Below are 23,230 nucleotides of genomic sequence, written 5' to 3'. Positions count from 1 at the left end.
CAACCAGTTCTGTGAGGTGAAATTATTGTTTTTTTCAATGGGAAACTTTCTCACGATAAAGATAAAGCTGTCATCTATCCTGGCTATGGATAAGTAACTAATACATTCCCACCTCAAAACATCTAAACTATCCCTTTAACGTCAGAATACAATACTTTTACAATATTATAATACAATAACATGCATGTTATTTCAGTATAGGGCATTTCACTCTCTCATCAAGAAACAATCTATTTGATGCATAATTACCAAAGCCGCATGCTCTGACATGTTTTCTTTATTAACAACACATCTAAAGTGATGCAAATCCAGACAATCACTTCGCAAACTGAGGTAACGAGTTTCCTTAGCAGTGAAAAAAAGACAAAGACTCCATTGTGGCAACTCCCCACAGCTTTTTGGTCAAAGGCAAATGAACACAGACGTGAAGACACCAGCAGCCAACAGATAAATCCTCATTTATTCAACACCGAACAGGCAGTAACACTCTTTCAGTGGCTCCCTGGGAGTATGTTGAGGTTTTAGCAACACTAACCACCATTCCCATTGGCACGGTCATTTATCTATCTGACAATTACTGAATGACCTTTGAAAATGAAGTTAATGTCTGCACCCTCTCCTTCCTAACCACTCAGTTAGTTCAGCCTTAAACCATGATTTTCTTAAGACAGATGAATCGTATTCCCTTAATGTAAGGTTGCTACAGTTTTGCACACTCGTGGCTATTTAAAGAAAACTTAACAACTTCCTTTGCTTTGACTCTGACACAACTTTTATGAGCTGGCTGCCTGAATAGGTGAGAACAGTACGTTATGTAAAATGTAAGAATTGAACAGAATCAATGTTACTGTGAACTTTATTTGAATAAAGTTTGGTTTGCTGATGCTAACAAAAGGCTCAACATTTTAAACATTGTAAGGACAATTAATGAAACATTATGTCATTTCTAAAATTCAAAGATAACACTTTTCTTTAATCGTAACTGCTGTTTTTAATGGACACTTTGTTTTACCTCTAAGTACATTTGATTCTGCTTTCTTTGGTGGTTACTTTACAACAAATAGTTTTTGGATTTCAGTTTTTGACTGGAGCCTTCCTATGAAGGATTGTAATATTAGAAAATCTAAGAAGCCTGTCAAGGTGTTGCTCAAAATTTGAAGTAAAGGCCCTACATTGCCTAAATTGGAGGACTACGTAGGAACATAATTGCAGAGTTTGATGTAAAATCTGTATTTTGTGCCCTGCTCAACTGGTCATAATATAGGCCTGTTTCACTGCAGGGTTTACACATATCTGTCATTTTAAACCTAACCATGACATAATGCAAACAAAATATGAAATGTGGCCTTTCAAATCCCGTATTAGTTAAACCTACAGTGACTCTACAGTCGAATGAAAGTTCAATTAAATCTTAAATGTACTTGAACAAGCAATTGAAGTACATAACACAGCTGCACAGCACTACACCCCCCCCCCCCCCCTCTTTCTCCATGTCCTCTCTAATGGGAACAACATTTAGGGGGTCCAATTTAGTATAAAGCAATGAACTTCTTTTCCACCGCATTCACAGTAAAACAGCTTGAAATAACACTTTTGCTTTTCTATTTCTATTAAAATTATTATTCGTAACAAAACACTACAGGGTGCCAATTTTGCATAGTGCTTCTCACAGTATGTTAAATCTCATGGCAAGACTAAGTTGTTTTGAAAGCAACGAGACATTGATTAAAATCTGTTTCAAATACATGTTCTGCTCCCATCAAATTATTTATTTGAGTATTTGTTTGCTAAGCTGCTAAATGAAATATGCATTGTGAAAACCATCTAATACTGTTTCATTTGCTTTTATTTTCGGAATGCAGTTAAGCGGAACGTTCAGTCTGAAAATGATGAACACCAAGCTATGAATGCAACCAATGTATCGGCATCTTATCACACTATATAATGTCGTATTTACAGATCTGAAAGTTTTCCCCTTCAGTTAATTTTCAGAAAATAAAAAAATCTAGTTAATAGTGTCAAATAGTCATGGTTTACATTGATTTAATCAAGGAACAATATAATTTGTTTTACATATTGTGCAAACTGGCCAGGACTGCTTTGCGATTTGTTTGTTACACTGTCTTGGGAGAGAAAAACAAACGTCCATTTTCTTTTTGTTTTGTTTTCATTCACTGAACTGACTCAGCAGTAGCAGCAGCAGCAGCAAAAAAGATGATTATGGTTTATAATCAGGAGCTTTTCTGGTGTAATGGAGTGACTACAAAGCACTGCATCCAGAGCCTGAGGGGACATATCCTACCATAAAACAAGCCAGCAGGCCTGGCAGCCAGCCTACCAATGGCCATCTCACATCTGCATGTAAGCTGTGCACACACCCCTGTTGGCCTGCTCCTCACATAAAATGCATCATTGATTGCCATTTGGTAAGCCAGTAATCCTTGTAAATGGATTCTAGAATGAGGACCATTCAAAAAAAAGAAAAAAAAGAGAGAAAAAAAGTATGAAAAAACATGCAATTTAAAGTAATCCTTTCAGAGCCGAGACCGAAAGATTCAGGATTTAAGTAGTGGTCCAGGGGCACAAGTCTGGACTTAGTAAATGGATAACTGTTGCAAGCATGGCTGGGTTTATGTGCAGCAAAGCTCCCTGGGAGAGAAAAAAAAACAGGTAAATATATATGCATTAGAGATAACGTACCTCATCTGATCCTGAACCAAAGATAAGAAGGTCAAAGGGGATTGCTGCCACCATGTCTATAAGGAACCAGCCTTTGAAGTAATGGATTGCTATCTTAGCTGGATCGCTGACCACCTCCTCGTTCACGTTTACGTAAGTGGTCCGGAAGTTTATGAGGATGTCGATGATGAACATGATGTCCACCATTAAATCCACTACATTAAGAGGGCTGCAAGAGTATCCGCATTCACGCCTCTTCTGCTCCTCTTGGTCATTGAGAAGAAAGGCGGCAGAGTAGGGAGTGAGGATTGCTGTGTAGATGACCAGCAGCAGGATCAGCCAGTCCCACACAGCTTTGAAGGGGCTGTAGTGAAGGATGGTGAACTTGTCAATGCGGGCTGTCTGGAGTTTGTACTCTGGTAGCACATCAGCTCCGAGTGACAGGACCTGGAGGAGTGGTAAGAGAGGGTCAGAACAGTAAGGGAAACCACCTGACTATGCCACTACACTTTGATTTTAAAGGGATTGTTTGGACAGTTTGAAGTGGGGTTGTATGAGGTACTTATCCATAGTCTGTGTATTACCAAGAGTAGATGGCGGCCCACAGTTTGGAGAAACAGACAGGAGTATGGGATGTACTGTTGTGGACGGGGTTCAGCAGCAACACATATTTTAGCCACCTCTAAAAAAGGCCCACCTATAAACACTCAATACAGTTTAAGTGTACGCTATTACTATTACTGCTTTACTTTGCCGTCAGACAGTCCTTTACGGAAGGGGAACTGAAGCCGTTATCTATGCTCTCTTCAAATCCACCAGACTCCATTGACAAAAACAATAATTTTACCTCGCAGAACACAGGAGTTGCTGGTCTACCGCTGCCTCGATCGGTTAGTTTGTTAAACAAAAAGAGATGTTTGACGGCAAGGTAAAGTCATGAAATATTCTTTATATAATATACATTTAAACCTTTTTTTTAAGTGCCTAAAATATATTTTGCTGTTGCCCAGGTCCACAGTAGTACATTTCTTTACTCCCATGTACATGTACTGTACTTTCTGCTTCTCCAAACTGGGGTTGTACACCGACTATGGATGAGTACCTCTTACAATCCGTACAATCCCGTTAAGCCAGAAAATGTCACTTAATTTTAATGTGGATCAACATCTTAGTTGAATAGGATCACTGAATACTGTATTTTCTGACACCTGTCCAAATTGATGTTGATAGTGTTTCTCTTTGTTGATCAAAGACACCTTCAAGTACCTAATTCTTATGATAATTATTGCTGAGCCCCACCGGGTAATTTAGCTAGCTCACAGACTTCAAGGACTGATTTGACAGCAACTGTGACACACAAAGTTAAGTGCTCTGCAGTCAAACAGTATTAGGTAAAGGCAGCCACTTTAGTATGACAAGTAGATATTTCCCGGCACCATAAATAATGCGACTGCCACCGACTTCTTCCACATTTGCAAGAGTTCCACATCTGTAATGTTGGTAAAAACTGTAAGTACTTTCGAGCTGATAGATATTTTTATACATATATTTTGGTAAACCAACATTTGTTTTAATTTCACCATATGAATGAACTCTTGACTGGATGATAAATTATTCAGTGTGCTGAGGAAGGCCAAGCCGTCCCCTGTTTTTGGCTTAATAAGCAGTGACAGACAAAGAGAGAGGGCTCTCTTATGGCGGAAAAAAAAGGGAAGGAGTGAGGATGAGGGCAGCAGGTCTTTCTATATATTTCAGCACATTCCCCTATCTTCAACACATGAATTATAGATTTTCCCATGCTAGCAGTCAGGAAGTAGATGCAGTGTTTACATCTCAGTGGTGTCTTCAACCTCAACACTAAAGTCAGCAGGGAGGGAGAGCGTTTAATCATGATGATGGTTCATCTTCATTTATGAATGAGTGAGCTCTGTTGAAAGATGTCCAATAAAAAGGTTCCTGGGCCTCACTTGTGCTTGGTTGTTGCTAACATTGCCCTGAAGTACTAGCAGTATTGTCTTTCTGTTGTAGTGAGACCTATACACAGTTTTCATGGCTATTTATACCTAATACAATTATTTTCCAGAATGATTAAAGTTATCCCAAACATATAGGTCTATTTATTTTGGCTTTCTATTGAATAATGAGATGAAACATAGGCTTTCAACAGTCAAAGTTGCAACTGATGCCTGAACTCTTAGCTGTCCTTGGCAAATTGGCATCAGCTTTGGTGCTGGTCTTGTCAAGGGTGAATTGTGCCACTAGATAGCCCCTGTTTAAGCCACATACCAAGAAGTGTTGGTCCTGTTGCATTGTCCTTGAGCAAGAAACTGAATCTGTTGACCTGGGTAGGCAGTAGGCAGTCATGTGTCACCTTACTGTACCATGTGATCACCAGCTGCTTATCTTTTGAACTGCCAGCGAGACATTTCACCGGCAGGCTGTAACATGTGCTGTGTATCAGAGTACCATGCTATCCCACAACCCACCTTGGAGGTCCCCCAACCAATGACTAAAGTAGGAGCCAGTACAGTGTCATTATCACTTTGTCAGCACCCCTCCCCCAAACACCGTCAACACCGGAAGTTCCTGACTCACCTGTGTGACTTTTTCTGTGACATTGTGAGTTCTGTCTTTGACCTTTGGTGCTATTATGGTGGTTTCGGATGTTGGCGGAGAATGAGTCTTCTTTTCAGCCCCCTCATGGAAGTTGAGTGCAATCAGAGGGATCTTGTGGATGGTGCTGTACTTGTTGATGTTAGAATCAGAGGTAGAGCCAAGCAGGCTGGACTTCACATGATTAAAAGGGCCTGGTGGTTTAGTACAAATAACAGTCACATTAGTACGCTTGGTAAATTTATCCTATACACAATATTTCAATTTTTACATTGATAGGAGTTGAACTTGTTCAGTAACAACCAAAGCTGTTGCCATCTGATGGCTTTAAAAAAATTCAAAACAAAATCTTCACTGATTTTGAACTCTGCTTTTGGTATTAAAAGTGACATAATGACACTCAGTATACTGTAGATGCATTGGTGTAGCCATCTGTACAGTAGCAGCTTACCATACTTGTACAGTACCGTTGACTTGTGTATTATGGCATCAGTGGCTAAAGGACAAGCTACAGGGAAAGTTTAGCTACCTTCTCTGCAAATAGGAAATGCATTACTGCTAGCTTGTCACGGTCTGTTTCTCTTCTTACCTGCTGCACCTCTGTATTGTTCCACTCACCCTGCCTCTACCTTACCAGCCAGCTATCATCAGAGCTCATCAGTTCACCTGGACTCAAACTGCAACTCATCTTCAATCAAACCCGTATTTAAGCCTCTCCTGCTTACCCACTCTTTGCCAGATCGTACTGTGACTCATGCCAGACTCTCCAGCACTTCATTCCGGACTGATTTCCTGTTGCCGACTCTGCTTCCCGATCCTCTGCCTGGCCATGATCTACCTTCTGCCTGTCCCCTACTGGTTCGTCTACTTGGACTTTTGTATTTACCGTGTGCTGAGTATCTGTTCTGCCCTGTACATGCCAAGCTTTGACATTAAACGTAATTTGCAACTGTTCCTGGTTTATTTGGGTCCAAACATGCTCTGTGACATAGCTAGCGTATATATTGTAAGAACAAGGTTGGATACTGAGAACTGTACTTGGCTTTAAATTAAATCCAATCAAATGTTGAATGAGGGAATGGTGTTTCATTTAGAGACATAAGCTTTTAACATATTTCATATATTCTAAAAGCAAAGTTGAACTGTGTTCTGTTTTGATCACAGGTTACTGATGCATCAACACACGTGTCACCCAAAAAATTATTTAGAGGAAATGTTATGTGTGGCAACAGATGTTGAGGACATCATGAATGTTTCTGTAACATTACATGATAATGGTACATGGGCAGCTATGCAATTGTATAGGACTTTCCAACAGGTGCTGTATACTTAATGGCTTGCGTAGCTCGGAACAATAGCTAGTCAGCAGAGCTAATATAAGCATACATTCATGCAGTTGTTGAAAGTAGCTGTTAATCTAACATCAATGATTTGATTAGCACATGATGAGATCACATATGAAGCTTATGATTACATAATTGCATTTTATGACCACTGATGTGACAAAATCACTACATTGGGCAAAATATAAAATCATTTCACATAATTAAATGCAGTCAGCCCACTCAACCTATCCACCAAAAGTGGAGCTGTGAAGAGCAGATATGATGATTGCCTTGCTTAAATGTCAACAGCACTAAACAATGAGCCAATGAGAAATTGACATTGTCTAAAGGCAGCATATTTTCTACGGAGCAAATGAAGAAGAAACATTTTAATAAACCTATAAACATTTAAGAAAAGATGATAAGGTCATAGGTAAGTAAAGCTAGTAAAACAAAAATGGTGTCTCTTAAATATCACTTTTGACCAAATGTGTAATCAGTTGCCTAGCTGAAACAAGTGTCATATGGTTGAGTTAACATTGGTATGCATTTAAATGCTAACTCATTCATAATGTGATAGCTGGGCCAATGGGCTGCTGTACACTAATCGCAGTATGGAGCTGTAAGCTTTACCAACATACTGTAGTACGTACCTTCACTGGTAGGACGATCCCTGAAAAGGCTTTTGGAATTGGAGCTGTAGGCCTCAATTTCATGGACGGATGAGGCTCGCCTCATGCTGTTGAAGCTGCCTCTGGGGAAGGTGTTTGACAGGGTGGTGGAGGACTGGTGCGGCTCTGTCTGATACAGCTTCTCCCAGAGGAGTTTAGGGGATGAATGGTCAATTGGTTCGGGGCCAACGCTAGCCTGGGAAGAGTGGTGGCTTGAGCCTATGAGGCCACGCTTGTCATTGGTCTCAATGGGACTGCAAATGCTCTTCGTGGGTGAGGGGATGCTCTGCAGGGCCATTGAGCCCTCATTCTCTTTGGGCGGGTCCACCGTTACAGCATCTGGGTCCTCTTGTGGAAGAGATTGCTTGGTATTCATGAGGCTCAAAGCAGCCTGGCGGAAGCGGAAGAATCGACTCCCTAAAAAGTGAGAAGAAATTATGAGAGAGCTTGTTAAGTGTTTAGTGCACAGCACTGAAAAATATAAATATCCTTAAGTCATTTTTTAACATAATGAATAATGAAAAACATAATTGGATAAGATTTTGCCTATTGGGGGAAATGGAAACTAAAATATACAGCCGCAAATTGGCAATAGCTGTCACCATGCACGAGCATGCAGCCACACATTCATGCATCCACACACACAACCTCACAATTACTTGACCTCCATGTCAAATTTCAGCCTCCTAGGGCGAAAATTGTATGCTCCAAAGGGTAGAGAAATGTTTGTGGACCGAGCGACCAACAGAACAGCTCAGTATTTATAGGCCTGTAAGTGGGAACTAAAAGATTTTTCAAATCACAGACCCACATTCAGAAATTGAAAAGGTCATGACAGTGGAACCAGAGGAGGAAACTTCTTTCTCTGACTCTACTATAATAATCTATTACTATGTAATTTATACCCTTTCCTTAAAGTTCTTTTGGCATGTAGCCATTTCAGCAACAACAGTAATACCAAAAGAGTACATGGAGGCCCGGCGTTGAGAGCGACAGGTGCTGAAACACATCTGCTCATAAATAATGAAATTAACACATTTTGGCTCTGGTTTCTCAGGTGTACAGGCCTCCATGTACTTTTTTTCAAATTAACCTTACAAGATGCCCATACTGTATTTCTCCCCCAACAAGCAGGGGATAGAATTTCTGTAGTTTCCGCAAGACTTTCTGTAACTAAAGCTTCACATCTTTTAATTAACAAAACCATGTTTAGCAGAAAATACTTCTATACTTTAGTGTTAAAATTTTGCTGTGTAAGACTAGTGCACTAAACTACGAAAATGAAGACAAATCAAAAGAGATTTGGTTTTGCCATATTGCAACTCATTTCCTACGAGCATAAGAAAGAGCAAATTGCACAATTGATTTTTTATGCCTCATTAATTTGAGACAGGAAACCAATGTTCCTGTAGAAGCCACGTTTTTTCAGAAGGGACACAGCAGCAAATGTTAATGACCTCTTCGGACAGAGCAAAAGTTTTGGCTCATTAACGATAGAAAGACAGTAAAAGTGAACCCTGCCTCACTTGTGATGCACCCACTCCTCAGCAGCCTCCTTACATAATGTTATTGCCATCTGTTTCCATTCCCTGGCCAAATGTGCTGATGTTGCAACTATAGCAGCTTACAATAGAGCCGTGACACTCAACAAGTTTCCTGGAGAGGAACATTATGACATCCCGAGCTGGCAGGAGATATGGACAACCTTCCTGTCTCTTCTATGCGGGGAGATTGTGTCATCTGGAGCCCACTGAGAATTTTCTTGACTGTTGTTCTGGCTGATTGCTTTTAAAATACCGGCATTGCGTCATCGCCAAGGTCCCCTTCTAGGGGATAGAAAACAGAAGCTCCTATAGACCTTAATCTATTTTTTACGTATATTGCGACCTTTCCTTAACCTGAGTGGTTGCCATACTTAATGATGACATAAGAGAAAAGCCACACAAGCGGTGTGGTTATAGGGATGGCAATGGTGGTGTGTTGGTGCGTCAGCTGGTATGTCTATACTAAGATATCTCGGCAACTCAATTACCTGCAAAATTGTCATTCCCATTAGCCTCATCTCAAATATTCCCATTGGTCTTCAAAGGAGTGTCCCTTATTGTTATGTATATAGACCGCTGAGACTTATTAAAAGTATTTGGGTTTATGGTCATTAGAGTGGAGTGGATAGGTATCTGCATTAGTGTGTTACTGGGTTATGAAAAACACAGGGATGCTGTATTAATTGGACACTCAATCTACTGTATGTTTAGAAACACTGCTCTGCTTCTCTCTTTGTGTGTTACTCGGGAGATTTTACTACATCTTGCTGCTATTTTGACAAAATTGGCCTTCTAAAGCTTTCCTGAAAAAGCGGCATACAGTGCTGTCCTGTAATCCCCTCTGAGGTGGTTTCAAACCATTTCACTCCTAAATTCACAAGACTCTGATGACTCACACATAACTGCCATGTGATCCTAATAGCTCACATGTGGCTTGCTTGAATGACACCTCATGTGACTTATAAGTGTGAATCACCCAAAGAGGTTTACCTATTTGGGACTCCTCACTAGTGAGTAGATTGATGAAATCCTTCGGTTCAGTGACAAAATGTCTTTAAGACTAAAACAGCAACTCCACTTGCTTCTAATTTAGTACTTCTAACTATCCTATTATCTGGATGACTGAGAATGAAAAGGGTGTCTGATTTCTCCTAATACTGAGGAAGACATGTCAACCCGTCTTTCCCAAAATACATGTTTACTCTTGTTACTGGAACGGTGTGCAGCGCAGAGAGGAAAGGGGTGAGGATGATAATCAGCATCTCAAAGGCCATTGTGCTCTACTAGAAAACCGTGGATAGTACCCTTTGAGCTGTGAGCAAGTTTGGCGCTTCAAGTGAACGAGTTGAATTAGAATTATCTCAAGGTCTTGTTGAAGTGAAGGAAAGATGGAGTGTAAGATTAACAAGACGATCGATGCGACATTAGCAGTGACATGGTCTTTTGTGGTGAAAAGGGGGAGCTGAGCCTGAAGGCGAAGCTCATGATTTACCAGTGGACTTATGTTCCAGCCATCAGCTATGCTTACGAGCTGTGGGTAGTATTCAAGAGAATGAGATTGTGGATAAAAGCAGCCAACATGACTTTGCTTCACAGGGTGTACATGCTCACTCTTAGGGATATGATGAACATCTGGAAAGAGCTAAGAGTGGAGCTTTATATTGAAAGGAACTGGCTCGGTTGGGTCTTTAAAGTTCATAAATTATAATGTTGTTGATTTAACAGAAGTCTCTGTGCACTGAACTGAGTATATTTCTGCGGAGTAGTTTGTAAGAATTGTCTCTGGTTTTGGGCCTTCAAGGTATGTTGAAGTTGCTGAGTGGTGTGTTGTAAATGGCAGCTCAGGGAAAGAGGGATTACTCTCTTCCAGGCTCAATATTGAGTTAGTTGACACCTGCAGGTTTATTGCCTGCTGTCAACAACAGATCATAATTAGCTCCCCAATGTCCAAAAGTCCCCTGCTACACCAAAATGTATGGCAGGGCTATCTGGGAATATTCACCCTGTACATTTCAGGTAAAATGCTAAAAGAAACTGTATGTGTGCGTTTTTTTGAAAGTTCTTCCTCTGTCCATGAAACGGTCTTGTCATTGTGCTATAAAGGCCTGACAACCTGAAAGGCATTTAATTCGCCAGTGCCAATTTGTAGTATCTAGTTATGGTCCAAATGCTGTTAAAAATATTTCATACACATCTGAAGAAATACTGATTATGTGGCGTGGAAATAAAAATATGTGCACATATTACAATACGACAGCATGCGGCTTCATTACAAAATGATTAGTATCCGTCTTTAAAACCCAGTTAAGTCAAACCCAGTATAGTGTAAGATGACAGGCCTGTGGTGTTATCTAAAGGCTGTATAAAGACAAAGACAATAGAAAGGTCATACTTTAAGTGTGATGTGTGCATGAAGTCAAGACTCTGTCTAATCAAAAGTCACATCATATATTTATCTGCCCCATCTACCCACAGGTCCCCTCGCTGTACCACGGTCACAAGCAATCAACTCTGATTACCAATGCTAGCAAGGGACACAGGCGCTGGCTCACGCACAGGCATACACACACATGCATGCCCGCAACACACACATATGACTGCTTGCATACACGTACATACACGCACGCACACAGTACAGTACAAGCGGAATGCCAGTGCCCTGGAGGAATTCATGCTGAGTGAAGTGGATAGCAGAGCTCTGGCCAGAGAAGAGATGCTGAGTGCCTCCAATCAGTGAGGAGCTGGAATGTCTCACTGACATTTACACCTACTGACATACATCCAAATAAAAAATGAGGGTGCAGTAAAAGCTGCTCCCCCGAAAGACATAAAACAAATATAACAATTAAGAATGCAACATTTTCAACAAGATAAGGTTACGTAAGCAGATCGCTCACTCCCTGCAGGCACGTGATGCATTGCATCATTGTACATTGTAAACTGCATTGTGCTGACAAACTAAATAATGCATACTTTTTTGCTATAATAGAAGTTGGATGTTTGGAGTTGGAACTGAATACTAATCTTGAATATTCAACTTGTGTTTAACAGATGTAAAGGCCCATTTTAATGAATTATGTCAATTACGACTATCCACCTTTGTAAATGAAATTGGTTGACGGGCACAGGTTTAATTTGGAGAAAAATAAAGAAAAATGTGATAAATGCACGACAGATTCCATGCATACTTTTTGTTAAGCTTTGGTCATTAAAAATAAGTTTTTACCCAGAAAATACTGGTCTTGGGAAACACAATTCATAAAGAAATGGAACATTTGTGTTACAGTAAGGAGGGAATGATATATCAAATACTCACTTTGATCGGACTTTGTGGGGGATGTTGGGCTTATCTTCTCTGTGGAGTTGTCACTTTCCTCATCCACGACGTAGTCAAAATTTAGGATAAACATCATCACCAAGCCCTCCTCATTTTTCACCGGGATGACGTGAATGTTACACAGAAAGTCAGTCCCTGAAAGAGAAGCAGAGTGTCAGACCTTCAGCCTGTCATCTCTAAAAGGGTTAAATATGCCAATATGTCTTAATTCTACTTAAGGGAAATGTATCAACAACTACTGTAACAGTCAGGCAAGTCATTGCAGAGGCCATTATTTAGGATGTTAATTCAGCAGAAATCTTAACGTGACTCCCTCCCTCTGGTTTCACATGAATGTTGGGAAAAAAGTTGATTTGATTTAAAGGTCAATGCCTGCATGTCAGAGCAAATGAAATACACGCGAGCGATAAAATAAGTAAGCCCAGGGGTTGAGCGATGTATACGTGCATGTGTGTGTGTGTGTTTATTTGTGCCAGCGTGCTCCATATAAATACACTGAAAGTATTTTAATGAGAAAAACAAAGCATCAAAATTAAGCTTAGCAGCAGTTGGACAAATATGATGCAAGAGCCACAGTATGGTGCACACAGCAGGGTTTAGTAGAATAGATCAAACAGGCGGCACAGATTACAGCCAATTTAGAGGATTGCATTGTGCTCGTAGGAACAATCAGTAGAACTGAGCATCGTGTGAGGCTGTGGAGCAGAACACAATCTAAACTTAGTCTTGAGCCCAAAATATCCCAATTTCTCAGCTGAACTGGTTTTAGCTGCGTTAGAGGAAGCTATTGATGCCTGTGGGCACAACTGCCCACCAATAAAACCTTCTACTCACTGGACCTTAAACAACTACACACTAATATACGCTACGGGAGAAAGCTGTCTTAAAATGTCTCTAGCTTTTTATTCCTTAATCCAAACAAACATTACATCAATTATAATAATGGGAATAATGAAGCGGTATTTGTCACATAAAATCAAAATGTCTAATATTACCTCTTCCTTTGACTATCTATGCAGGTCTGTCTGTCTTTCTGTTTGGCTTGTTGTTTTGCTCCTGTTCACAGAGGACACATATTACCAGTGTTCACTGTAATCTCTGCAGGGCTCACAGACACCCTGCCAGCAGCATTCATTAGCAGTAGACTTGCTGTCCGACTAAATATAACAAGCTCGGCCAGCCTCGACGTGCCAGAGTTCTATTGGAAGGATTTCTGCATCAAATCTCATAGCAGTGACGCTGCATTGTCTCCACTGAGAGTAAGATGATGTGATTTTAAGACAATGGAAAACATAAAGAAAATGGACAGTATTTGAGATTTCAATGTTTCAATAGTATATTTTGAATGAATGGCTATAAATAGTACAGCATGTGTATGTGCTGCGTGTGTATAATAAGACCAGTGGATGTGTTCTCCGCACACGTCTTGTCTGGTGTCATGGGTGCCTGGTTATGTTGTAAAGTAGAAGAGCAGCTGGATAACTGCGACCCCGTACTCAGAAAATCCTTTTTGTTCATAAAAAGCACTTTCCTGCATTTCCTAGAAATACTTCATTTAATTCTACATTTTCCCCTCCCTGAAATGGAGCATTTTTTTGGTTTTGACTATGATATGTTTGATTTGACAGTATGCTCATTTTTCAGAGAGAGTGACTTTTAATTATCTGATAAATCCGGCAGCATTAAATCTCGTCAGTGATAAATCCTTAAAATCTTCCATCCAAATTTTTTTGCTTTTTGATGTTATTTTCTGGGCATTTTTCCTTTATTCAAAATTGGACACTGGGGATGGGCAGAAAATGTTGAACGAGAGGAGGGAACAAAAGTTCCCGGCAGGAACTGAGATTACTTTTGAGTTGGCCTAGAAATGTATCACTGTATGTCTCCCATGGTATTACAAATGATGAAATGTTTAGCTTTCCTGTCTGAGGCATCAAGTGTTGCATTACTGTCCTCAGTATAGAGGCAGGCAGAGATGAGTTGGTGTATGTATATGAAGAAATGAAAAATGAGAATATGAGATTTCAACATTCCTCCTCATTATGTAGGGAAACGACGCAGATGTCCCCTTTACTCCGTTGCTCAGGCATGCAATCACAGTTGATCTTAATTTTGCTCTCTGTCAGGGGTTTTCTAAAGTTTTCTGTTTAGAGCAATAACCCGTATATTGAAAATGAATTGCTAATGTTCACTGAATGCAGCTATGAGCATATAAATAAAAAACATGTTTTTTGTTCACAGCATGGGTTAGGGTTTCCCTACTACATGCAACCATATGCATTCTCTTAAGTGTATTTTTCTTTACGGAATATACTAGAACATGTAAGCGTGTCTTAAAGCTACCTATAACAGTAGAATAATGTAAATGCATTATTATCAGCTGACATGAGAAGTTTACAAAGGAATGCAAATCTGAATGAATTTCTATAAAAGAATATGACGTTATAAACTCTACAATCTGGAAAAAGAGGTAATATATGGAATATTTGTATTAGTTCATAAAAACAGAGATCTAGTGTGCATTATATAGAACTAAGATGATAAACAAGATGGTACATTCAGCAAAAATATTTCTGGGCTGGAGTTTACCTGACCAGATGGGAAAACAATGGTCACGCTTAAAGGGTAAGCCAAGGGGGTCTCCTCTCATCTGGTCTCCTGCTGAATGTCACCTCTACCAAATTGGATCAAAGGAAAGCCTCTCAATAACTGCTTTGTTAAATCAGCAGAGACTGAGCAGTTCTTGTTTATGTGATGATTTGTTCTAATCACTATATTATATGTCATCTTGTAAACTAATGTATTTGTCAGTGTATCTTGGTAAACAAGGAGCGCTATTCTTCCCTCAAATCAGTGGCAGTAAGCCATGTGATCGGCAGAGCTACTCAGAAAGAAAGATGACGTCAGCCATTCAATGGGAACAATTGTGTCATTCATCTTCTTTTAGACTACCAACAAGTGCCAACAAGAGACTACTGAATATACTTTGGCAAATGACGTAAATCCAAAGCATTGATTTAATTCTCCCCCCCCCCCCCCCCCATTTGTGATTATCCTTATTCAACCTAACCTTATTCAGTTTATCTAATAGTAATACTTCCACATAATTCCATGATGAATTGTGTGTGTATTGAAAATAGTGTTATTGACATGCACATTAAGGTTTAGAATGAGAGGCTTGTTATGATTGTGTGATAATACAATTAAAACCGAATTTTGCATTTCAAGTCAAACTCCTCGAATACTATGTGAATAAAAACGGATGGAGAAGAATCCCTAGATTTCTGTCTCTGTGCTGCCAGCCCCTGTTGATTGACTAATAGCTTTGGCAGACATAACTTCTCAGTTGAAGCTGCATGATTAACACAACTGTCAGACCGTTTTATGAGAAGCTATGGTCTTTTTCAGATTCATTGGGAAATAATATTGGCTTTGTAATTTGACCTCTATAAAAGTTGTTGTAATACTACTGTGCGTTATACTTAGTTGCACAGTTACAGAATTAGACAGGAAAATGTTTCTTTTCTTGATAAACAACTAACAAAACTGAATAACAGTATAAATCAAATATAGGTTAACGCATTCTGACATTCCACTTGTAAAAGAAGCTACTACTACAGTAAGACTATGACAACTCAATGCACTGGAGATATACACCATCAACATCAACACATTTACTGTTTCATCCTTACAGTATGTTTCATTTTCTCTGACATGAATCATCATGCATTTTAAACTCAGGCATGTTACCTATCTTCACAGTTAAGTTTGAATTCATGCTTTCCTTATTTTGCTTTCATTTGTAGCTTCTTCTCTCTGTCATCATTGTCATTTTCATAGTTTGACTTGGTCCAGCTGCATGTCTCTAACCCATCTAAATGCGTCAGTATGCTTAAAGTTCTTATTGCATCATCAAACAGCATTTGAAATCACTTTCTGCTTTTCCCCACGCTCCTTTGTAGGATTCATAATATCTTTCTCCTCATTATGATGGCAAGCTTTTCATCCCACTTTCAATTACAGCTTTTCTGAACCCTTTTGTCTTTAGACAAGGTCAGTACAAACCGTTTTGTAACAAGCACACCTGACCTTTATTGTCTCTTCACTTCACTTTGACAATGCATATATTGATTAACTATTATATTAAAAATAAAGCAATTAAATCAAACATTGCAACAGCCCTTTTTGTTTTATACTCTGACAAATGGGTGCTCTTCTGGGAAATTAGAAAGAAATCGTACGTGCCATTAAGAGACGCACAGCAAATTTAGAAAACACAAGCAGCGGAAATGGTAAATGTGTCTTTTAATTGGCTTATGTTTTATTTATTTGGAGCGCTTTATTTGCCTTAATGCAGGACTCGCACTACTTCTTAAATATTACCACTACTACTATCTGAGTTTATGTATCTTTTAAGACATCTTACCGTTTCACCACAACTCTGTTTGACCCGTGAGTCATGATTGTAAGAGTGTCCAAAGGATCACTTGATTATAAGCAGCAATGTTTTAATAATTGATGATGGAAATAGAATCTACAGTAATGAAATTTCCATCATGAAAAAGGAAGCGAGTCTTAATATACTGTCCATTCATTCAAGCAGGTGTAAATAACATTTCTTGGCTCGTAGTGAAACACTCTACATAAAGGTCAGCAAATTAATGGACACTCGGTGATACACACTGCTCTACTGTCGATGATGTTAACCATGTCCGGCAGCTATGGCCATGTTTGGACGGTACTTGAACCCCAAATGCTCAGCTATACATTTTCTATAATCTCATTTCTTTCTTAGATTTCTTATTTAAACCATGCTATTCGATTGATGTATTGAGGCTTCATGCTTTAGGGACAAACATGAGAAATATTGTTAAGCGCTGATTTTTGATTTTGTATCCATCTACAGATGTACTATCAACAACTGGAGCTTTGAAACAGTACAGCCTCAGACTACTGCTTGGTAGTCTTGTGTAATGAAATCTGACATGTTTCTTGTTTAGGGCTATTCTGCTTAAGCCACGTAACGCAACGTTACTGGGGCATAGCCAATCGGGACTAGGGCATGCAGGGAGAGGCCATGCAAGCTAACCCTTTGTTTAGAGTCCTTGGGCCTTGTGGCAACATCTCGCCTCGGCGAGAGCGCTGTAAGCTACAAAGCCCGGCCTCATTTCATCTTCAATCAGTGTCTCCAGAGTTTTCACAGATAACTAGCAGCTCTGGCTCAAACTACATTTTATTTGTGTTTACATTTATCAATTCATAATATTTTGCTCCACAATCTTTTATTCTGTTTAATTTGGTGCAAATGTTGGCGGATTGAAATGCAATGGATGGTAAAAAAAAATGTAAGTTAGCATACAATGACTGATTAAGAGAAAAACACAGATGGTATGGAGAGGAATATTAGATTACCACCTCCAGTACAAGCATCCCATGAGATAAAAATAGCCCGTGGATGAACATTCCTGTGCAAATTCTAAATCCGATGCCAAGTTTGACCTGTAATTTTATTGTAATCAAAGCTCCATCTGCTCCTCTTCGCTACCAATAAACCTGTATGACATCGTAATCAAGGCGATGGTAGAAAACCATCCAATTAAAATAAAAATGGCAATTTCTCTATCATGATGCTCTCTTGGAAATTAGTTTAAGCTATAGCATGTTATCCACACTTTCCCTTTCACCGAGATGGAAAGTCCTACTGGGCTGTTTTTAATTTGTTAAATTTACGTGGACACGCTGATTTCAATCTAACCAATGAAACCTGATGAGGGAAGCACTGTATGTGTTTCACCTCATACTGTAAGATACCAAAGAGGGCTGAGTGTGTGATGAAAAATGGATGTGCTCTTTTGGAGCGTGGACATCCAAGTGTCCTGCAGCATACCTTGTGCAGTGTAGACACCCTTGCCACTAAACCCTCAGCAGGGGTACGCGGCCCTTCAGTTCCCTCGGTGGGGAGTCACCTATGAAACCCAGCACCCACGCATACCACATGTCCCAGATCATTCAGCACGGTTAGCTGAGCTGCCACTGTTATGTAGCCATTATCCATTTAACTTCTTTCTGCACGGTGTCAGCTTCCTTTTGTTAAGACTCATTCAGGTACAAAGTATTATTACACCCCGTGGAATAGGATAGCTTCACAAAGCCATCAAGGGAAAGCATTTATCTCATAGATTATGTATCATCGCTGGAGGAAGACTGTGCCTGTGGTATCTTCTCTCACAACCCGTCTTGGCTGTTCACATAGAGGGGAACACAAAAATTAAACGAAAATGCCTTCGTGCTAAAGGCTTTTAGTGCGCTCCTACGGTCCCTGTTGTTCCACGACTTTTAATTTCTAAGCATACGCATAAGCAGCTTAACTTTTTGCCTTTTCAGGGAAACAAGTCAAAGCTTTGTTGCTCCTGATGCCACACGGCTTCCTCAAATCCTGACCTTACTTTTTTTATTTTCCCACTGCGGGTATTGAGAATAAACAAACTGCACTTTGTCACATTGCAATTTCTCAAAACACAAGCATTTAAGGCATGTCCGCAGATCATAAGTATATATATATATATACTGTATATATATATATATATATATATATACTGTATATATATATATATATATATATATATATATATATATATATACTGTATATATATATATATATATATATACTGTATATATATATATATATACTGTATATATATATATATATACTGTATATATATATATATATATATTGGAGAAATAGACAGAGGGAATACTAATAACATATCTTTTTTTTGACACGCTCATGTGATTTTTGACGTGCAGTAGGTACATGGATTACAATGGATTAAGTGATTTGCATGAGGACTAATAATTTAAAATACAGTTACGAAAGGAGACATGGAATACATCCACTTTCCACATGGTCGTCCCTCTTAAGGATGCCATAAATCTTTCATTCCCTATAGCAGTGAGCGTGTGTGGTTTGTGTCCCCCCTTACCAGTTTAATGCATTTACCCTGTAAACTGCTCATTCCCAGTCACTGCACTGTCAGCCCTGACATCTTTATTCATGAGCACACATGCTCACTGTAAATTCCTCTAAGGAGTATTAGGAGTTGTGTCTTGAAGCCGCGATGCACACCGGGGAGGATTGAGAAGAGACAGAGTGCAGCGATTATGTCGGAAGGTTTCTGTAGCTCTCACTTGCCACGCTTTAAACCTTACAGGCAAATGATGTTCCGATGGGATACAGCATATGCATCTAAGATGGGAGACTAAATGAAGTAGTAAAATCCTACTTGTCAAAAACCAAGCTGTTCATGCTCTCAAAAAACAGACCCTGGACTGTTTTATGTAATCGTGTTGCAGGTTTCTGAAACATTCTATTTTAGCAGTGTAGCATCTGGCTCTTAGTTTCTTCCTGATTAGCAAAAAAACAAAAATAAAATTAGTACAGGCCGATGGCTGTTGATGGTAGATTAAACATGTATCCATGGCCTAGAATCTAATCAAACTCACGATTAAAAATTAAAGACCTGGCTCCTTATGATTAAATCAAATATTCTGTCTCTTATTTTCCAGTTTAGACTCCTCATATACTGCTGTTTGTATATGCCTTGAAAGTTATCGCAGAGTAAGAAATATGAGTTACAATATCACGCACACGCAGAGAGGTTGGCCTCTGTTGGCGCAAACTGAAAAAAAAAAAAGAATGTTCTTGTTACACTTCTCTTTAAGTGGAGTACTTTGGAATTGATTCATGCTGACCATAAAAAGCTCATGTGAGAACATGGCAGGAGGTGGTCAATCCAGAGAATTATGTCACCGAGCGGTAACATCGTATTAATTCTCTCTGACTCCGAAGGCTGTCTCTGCAGTAACCGGGACTAGGATTGACCAAAAGTGAATAACAAACTTCATTCTAGCATTAAAGTGAGAGAATGTTTAATGCAAAGCTGGCAATACTGTAGCCTATCACATGTGCAGCACTTTTACATATTATTGGATTGACCCGCTGTTTACTAAAGCTGCTGCACACCTTTGCTGCACAACGTGGCTTAATGCATCAGAGATCCTCAAATACTCAGTGAGAATATCTTGTTTAAAAAGTGAGATGTGTTTTTGGCATAGTTAGAAGACATCACAGACTTGACAGGACAGCAGGTGAGCTCTACCACCATCTCTCACTTTGTCCATCAAAGCACACATATGGATCATGTTATCTCCTGACATCGCACCTACTGATTCATCCTATTTCTATGTTCATGAGGTGCACGCCATCATTTTGGCAGCCAGATTTTTTTGTGTGTCTTCCAGGCACATGAGGCTCTGAATCACGGCAGTTGCCAAAAAGATGTTTCCATAATTCTATCGCTGTGTTTCAATACTTCTTCACATGGAGATTTTGACTGGTATACCTCCTCTGTAATTCACACAACTAAACACTAATTACATTAATATAATGCCATTTTCACACCAAAACAAACCATTTCCCATGTGTTATTGTTTCGATATTATATTCAGCAAATGCTGTTTGGATTTTTTATTTTTTATCTCTATTCCTAACCCTGCTGATGTATGCGTTGGATCAAAGTTATATGTATCCGGCTACTTCCACGAAGTACATGAATACCTTTGGCATAAAGGTTAGAAAAGGAGTTACTAATCTGACTGCCCTCATTGTTTTCATCTATCAGGTGTAATGTCTGAATCTCAAACACATGTTGTAACTGATCTGGCTGGTTGGTGACAAACTGGCAAGCCACATCATGGACTGGACATAGTGAGGATCTGCAGTAGTTGCGTTCTCAGGAGCAACACGTCACAAAAGACCTCTCTCGGCTTACGGGCATGGTGCTATTGTGCCAGGTGAGTGACATACCATCCTTGCGGTAGTAGGTGATCTCCACCTTGCGCTCCTCGGAGCCAAACACAGCCTGGGCCACCTGGCTGATGGCTTCTTTCTCTGTCAAGTTGCCGTGAAGGAAGTCGCAGGTGCATGGTTTCTGCATAATGTCTGGTCTCGAGAAGCCTGTCATCTCACAGAAGCCGTCGTTGCAGTAAATGATTGCACAGTTCTCCACCCTGGCGTTGGCTATCACAAATTTCCGGTCTACATTGAAAGAATAAGTATGCATTGAGTACTGCCTAGTGTGGTACATCTGACCTCAGAGCCTACACTATGTTGGCATCTCACACATAATACCAATCAGCGATCTAGTTGAATATATTCACAATTCCACTATTTGGTCTTTTGTTTGTTTTCCAATAAAAGAAAGTCTTCCAATAAAACATTTTTTTTATTCCCATACACACGTTTTTAATGGGATACTTATATCACAAGATAAACTTAAAGGTATCCATTCAGCATTTCCCTTAATGATAAATTGTCAAAACATTTACTCGTAGTATTATCTTATCAGGTAGCAGCAATTGTAAATCAAGATGATACTTACTCTGACCCTCGAATTTCCGGATAATCATTCCAAGGAATGTATTTTGTGGCGCAACGTGACCTCTTCTCACAGGCATGATTATACACAGAATATCCCACGATCTCCAGTAAGAAGCGCCTTTACAAGTAAATCCCGAAGTTACAGATGTTGGCTCTTTGTGATGTTCCCTTTACCACGGAGCATACTCGACGCGAGCACTCTCTCCACTCACAATGACCTTCCCACTTCGCCGAGGAGTTCTTTAGCCCACTTGTATGCCTGTGCATGTAAGTGCCTTCTCGCCGAAACGCACGGAATCGGGGAGGATAGCTCTAGTTAGATTCAATTCGCAAAGCATTCCTGACGTCCTCTGTAGTGGTGTGCTGGGCGCTCACAGCGGAGGTTGATATGCCGAGGGGAGTGACGTTGCTCCCATGGGACTTAGTTTCCTTCCCTCCACCTCGGGTAAGGATAAGTCCCTGCCTCGTGCACCGAGACTGAGCATTATCGGAATATATGCGCTTCTTAGGAATTGTATGCCCTACAATATGCTACCCTGCATAAAAAAGCGTTTGTTTTCATGACTTTTAGTGTAGTGTGATACAGTAGGCTATACGTAATGTAATGCTTCCATTGTGGTTTCATACTATAGGAGCGCTGCTTAACCTGAACCTGAATTGAAAGTAGGCTAGTATTTTATATTAGTACACACGTTTTATCTTTATTTTTGGACAAAAGCGTTAAACTAGTTTGTACCTGCATTTTTAGTCTACAGTTATTTTAATATACATATAGATAGCCTACTTTACTATAGGCTTTACTATAGCCTACTACTATAGAGTATGCTGTAACTTGTGCTTTAGTTCTACTTTTCAATATTTTGTTACTGCTTTCAGTAGCCTATGTGTCTAAATAGCTCATACTGATAAATGTATGATTATTCAGAAACCTCTAAAGAAACAGTCATTCATATTTGTATTTAGTATTTACAAAAGCACGCACATCCAGACGTAATCCAGATCCTTTTATAGTAACTATTACTACTGTTATGCACTTTTCTTGGCCAGCTGTCTAAATGATCTAATTACAAAAAGTGTGAAAATGACAATTCTTTGTTTTACTGGGGGTTGTGTGCTATTTCTCAGTCAGGAGCAGTTACACCCAGTCACTTGTGGCCACTGCTTCAAAGCTGCTATAGGTGGCTTGTTACCCTTAGACAGATCCAGGCTAGCCGCTTCCAGTTAAGCTAAGCTAACTGGCTGTTGTCTGTAGCTTTACATTGAACAGACAAGTTTCTCATCAAACTCTCACAGAATAAGCAGATTCCCTAAAATATCAAACTAATCTATAGATGAGCTATATAAACTCAATTCAAATTAATAAAAAATTGTATATTTCAAGTATTTTTTTATAATTTATCATATTTACGGGATAATGTACAGCGTGCTGGTCATTATTGCCGCGGTTCATTTTGCAATGATGACCCACTCGCTGTACATTATTCCACTTATTACACAGTTACTTACGAAAGAAATTGATAATTTCACAAAAAAAAGAAAAAAAAGATTGAATTGGATATGCTGTGTTCAGGGTCTGTTATTCATATCAGCGGCCTATAAAGAAACAACAGATGATAGAATGC

At 39.5% G+C, this 23,230-nt stretch overlaps 1 protein-coding gene across 1 annotated transcript in view; it reads right to left on the bottom strand.

Moving 5' to 3' along the window:
- The window catches only part of kcnh7 (potassium voltage-gated channel subfamily H member 7), a 34,936-nt gene extending 13,051 nt beyond the window's left edge, over positions 1-21,885 (bottom strand). The window contains exons 1-6 of the mRNA XM_029459551.1: positions 21,610-21,885; positions 21,036-21,266; positions 12,149-12,304; positions 7,271-7,705; positions 5,275-5,486; positions 2,701-3,126 (exon numbers count right to left, since the gene is read on the bottom strand). Coding sequence (XP_029315411.1) covers positions 2,701-3,126; positions 5,275-5,486; positions 7,271-7,705; positions 12,149-12,304; positions 21,036-21,266; positions 21,610-21,685 — 1,536 coding nt within the window. The 5' untranslated portion in view covers positions 21,686-21,885. The remainder of the gene's footprint in view (positions 1-2,700; positions 3,127-5,274; positions 5,487-7,270; positions 7,706-12,148; positions 12,305-21,035; positions 21,267-21,609) is intronic.
- Positions 21,886-23,230: the final 1,345 nt, after the last annotated feature.

Source organism: Cottoperca gobio, chromosome 21 (genome assembly GCF_900634415.1).
Source record: "Cottoperca gobio chromosome 21, fCotGob3.1, whole genome shotgun sequence".
NCBI classification, from domain to species: domain Eukaryota; kingdom Metazoa; phylum Chordata; class Actinopteri; order Perciformes; family Bovichtidae; genus Cottoperca; species Cottoperca gobio.
This window is presented reverse-complemented; position numbering and strand designations above follow the sequence as displayed.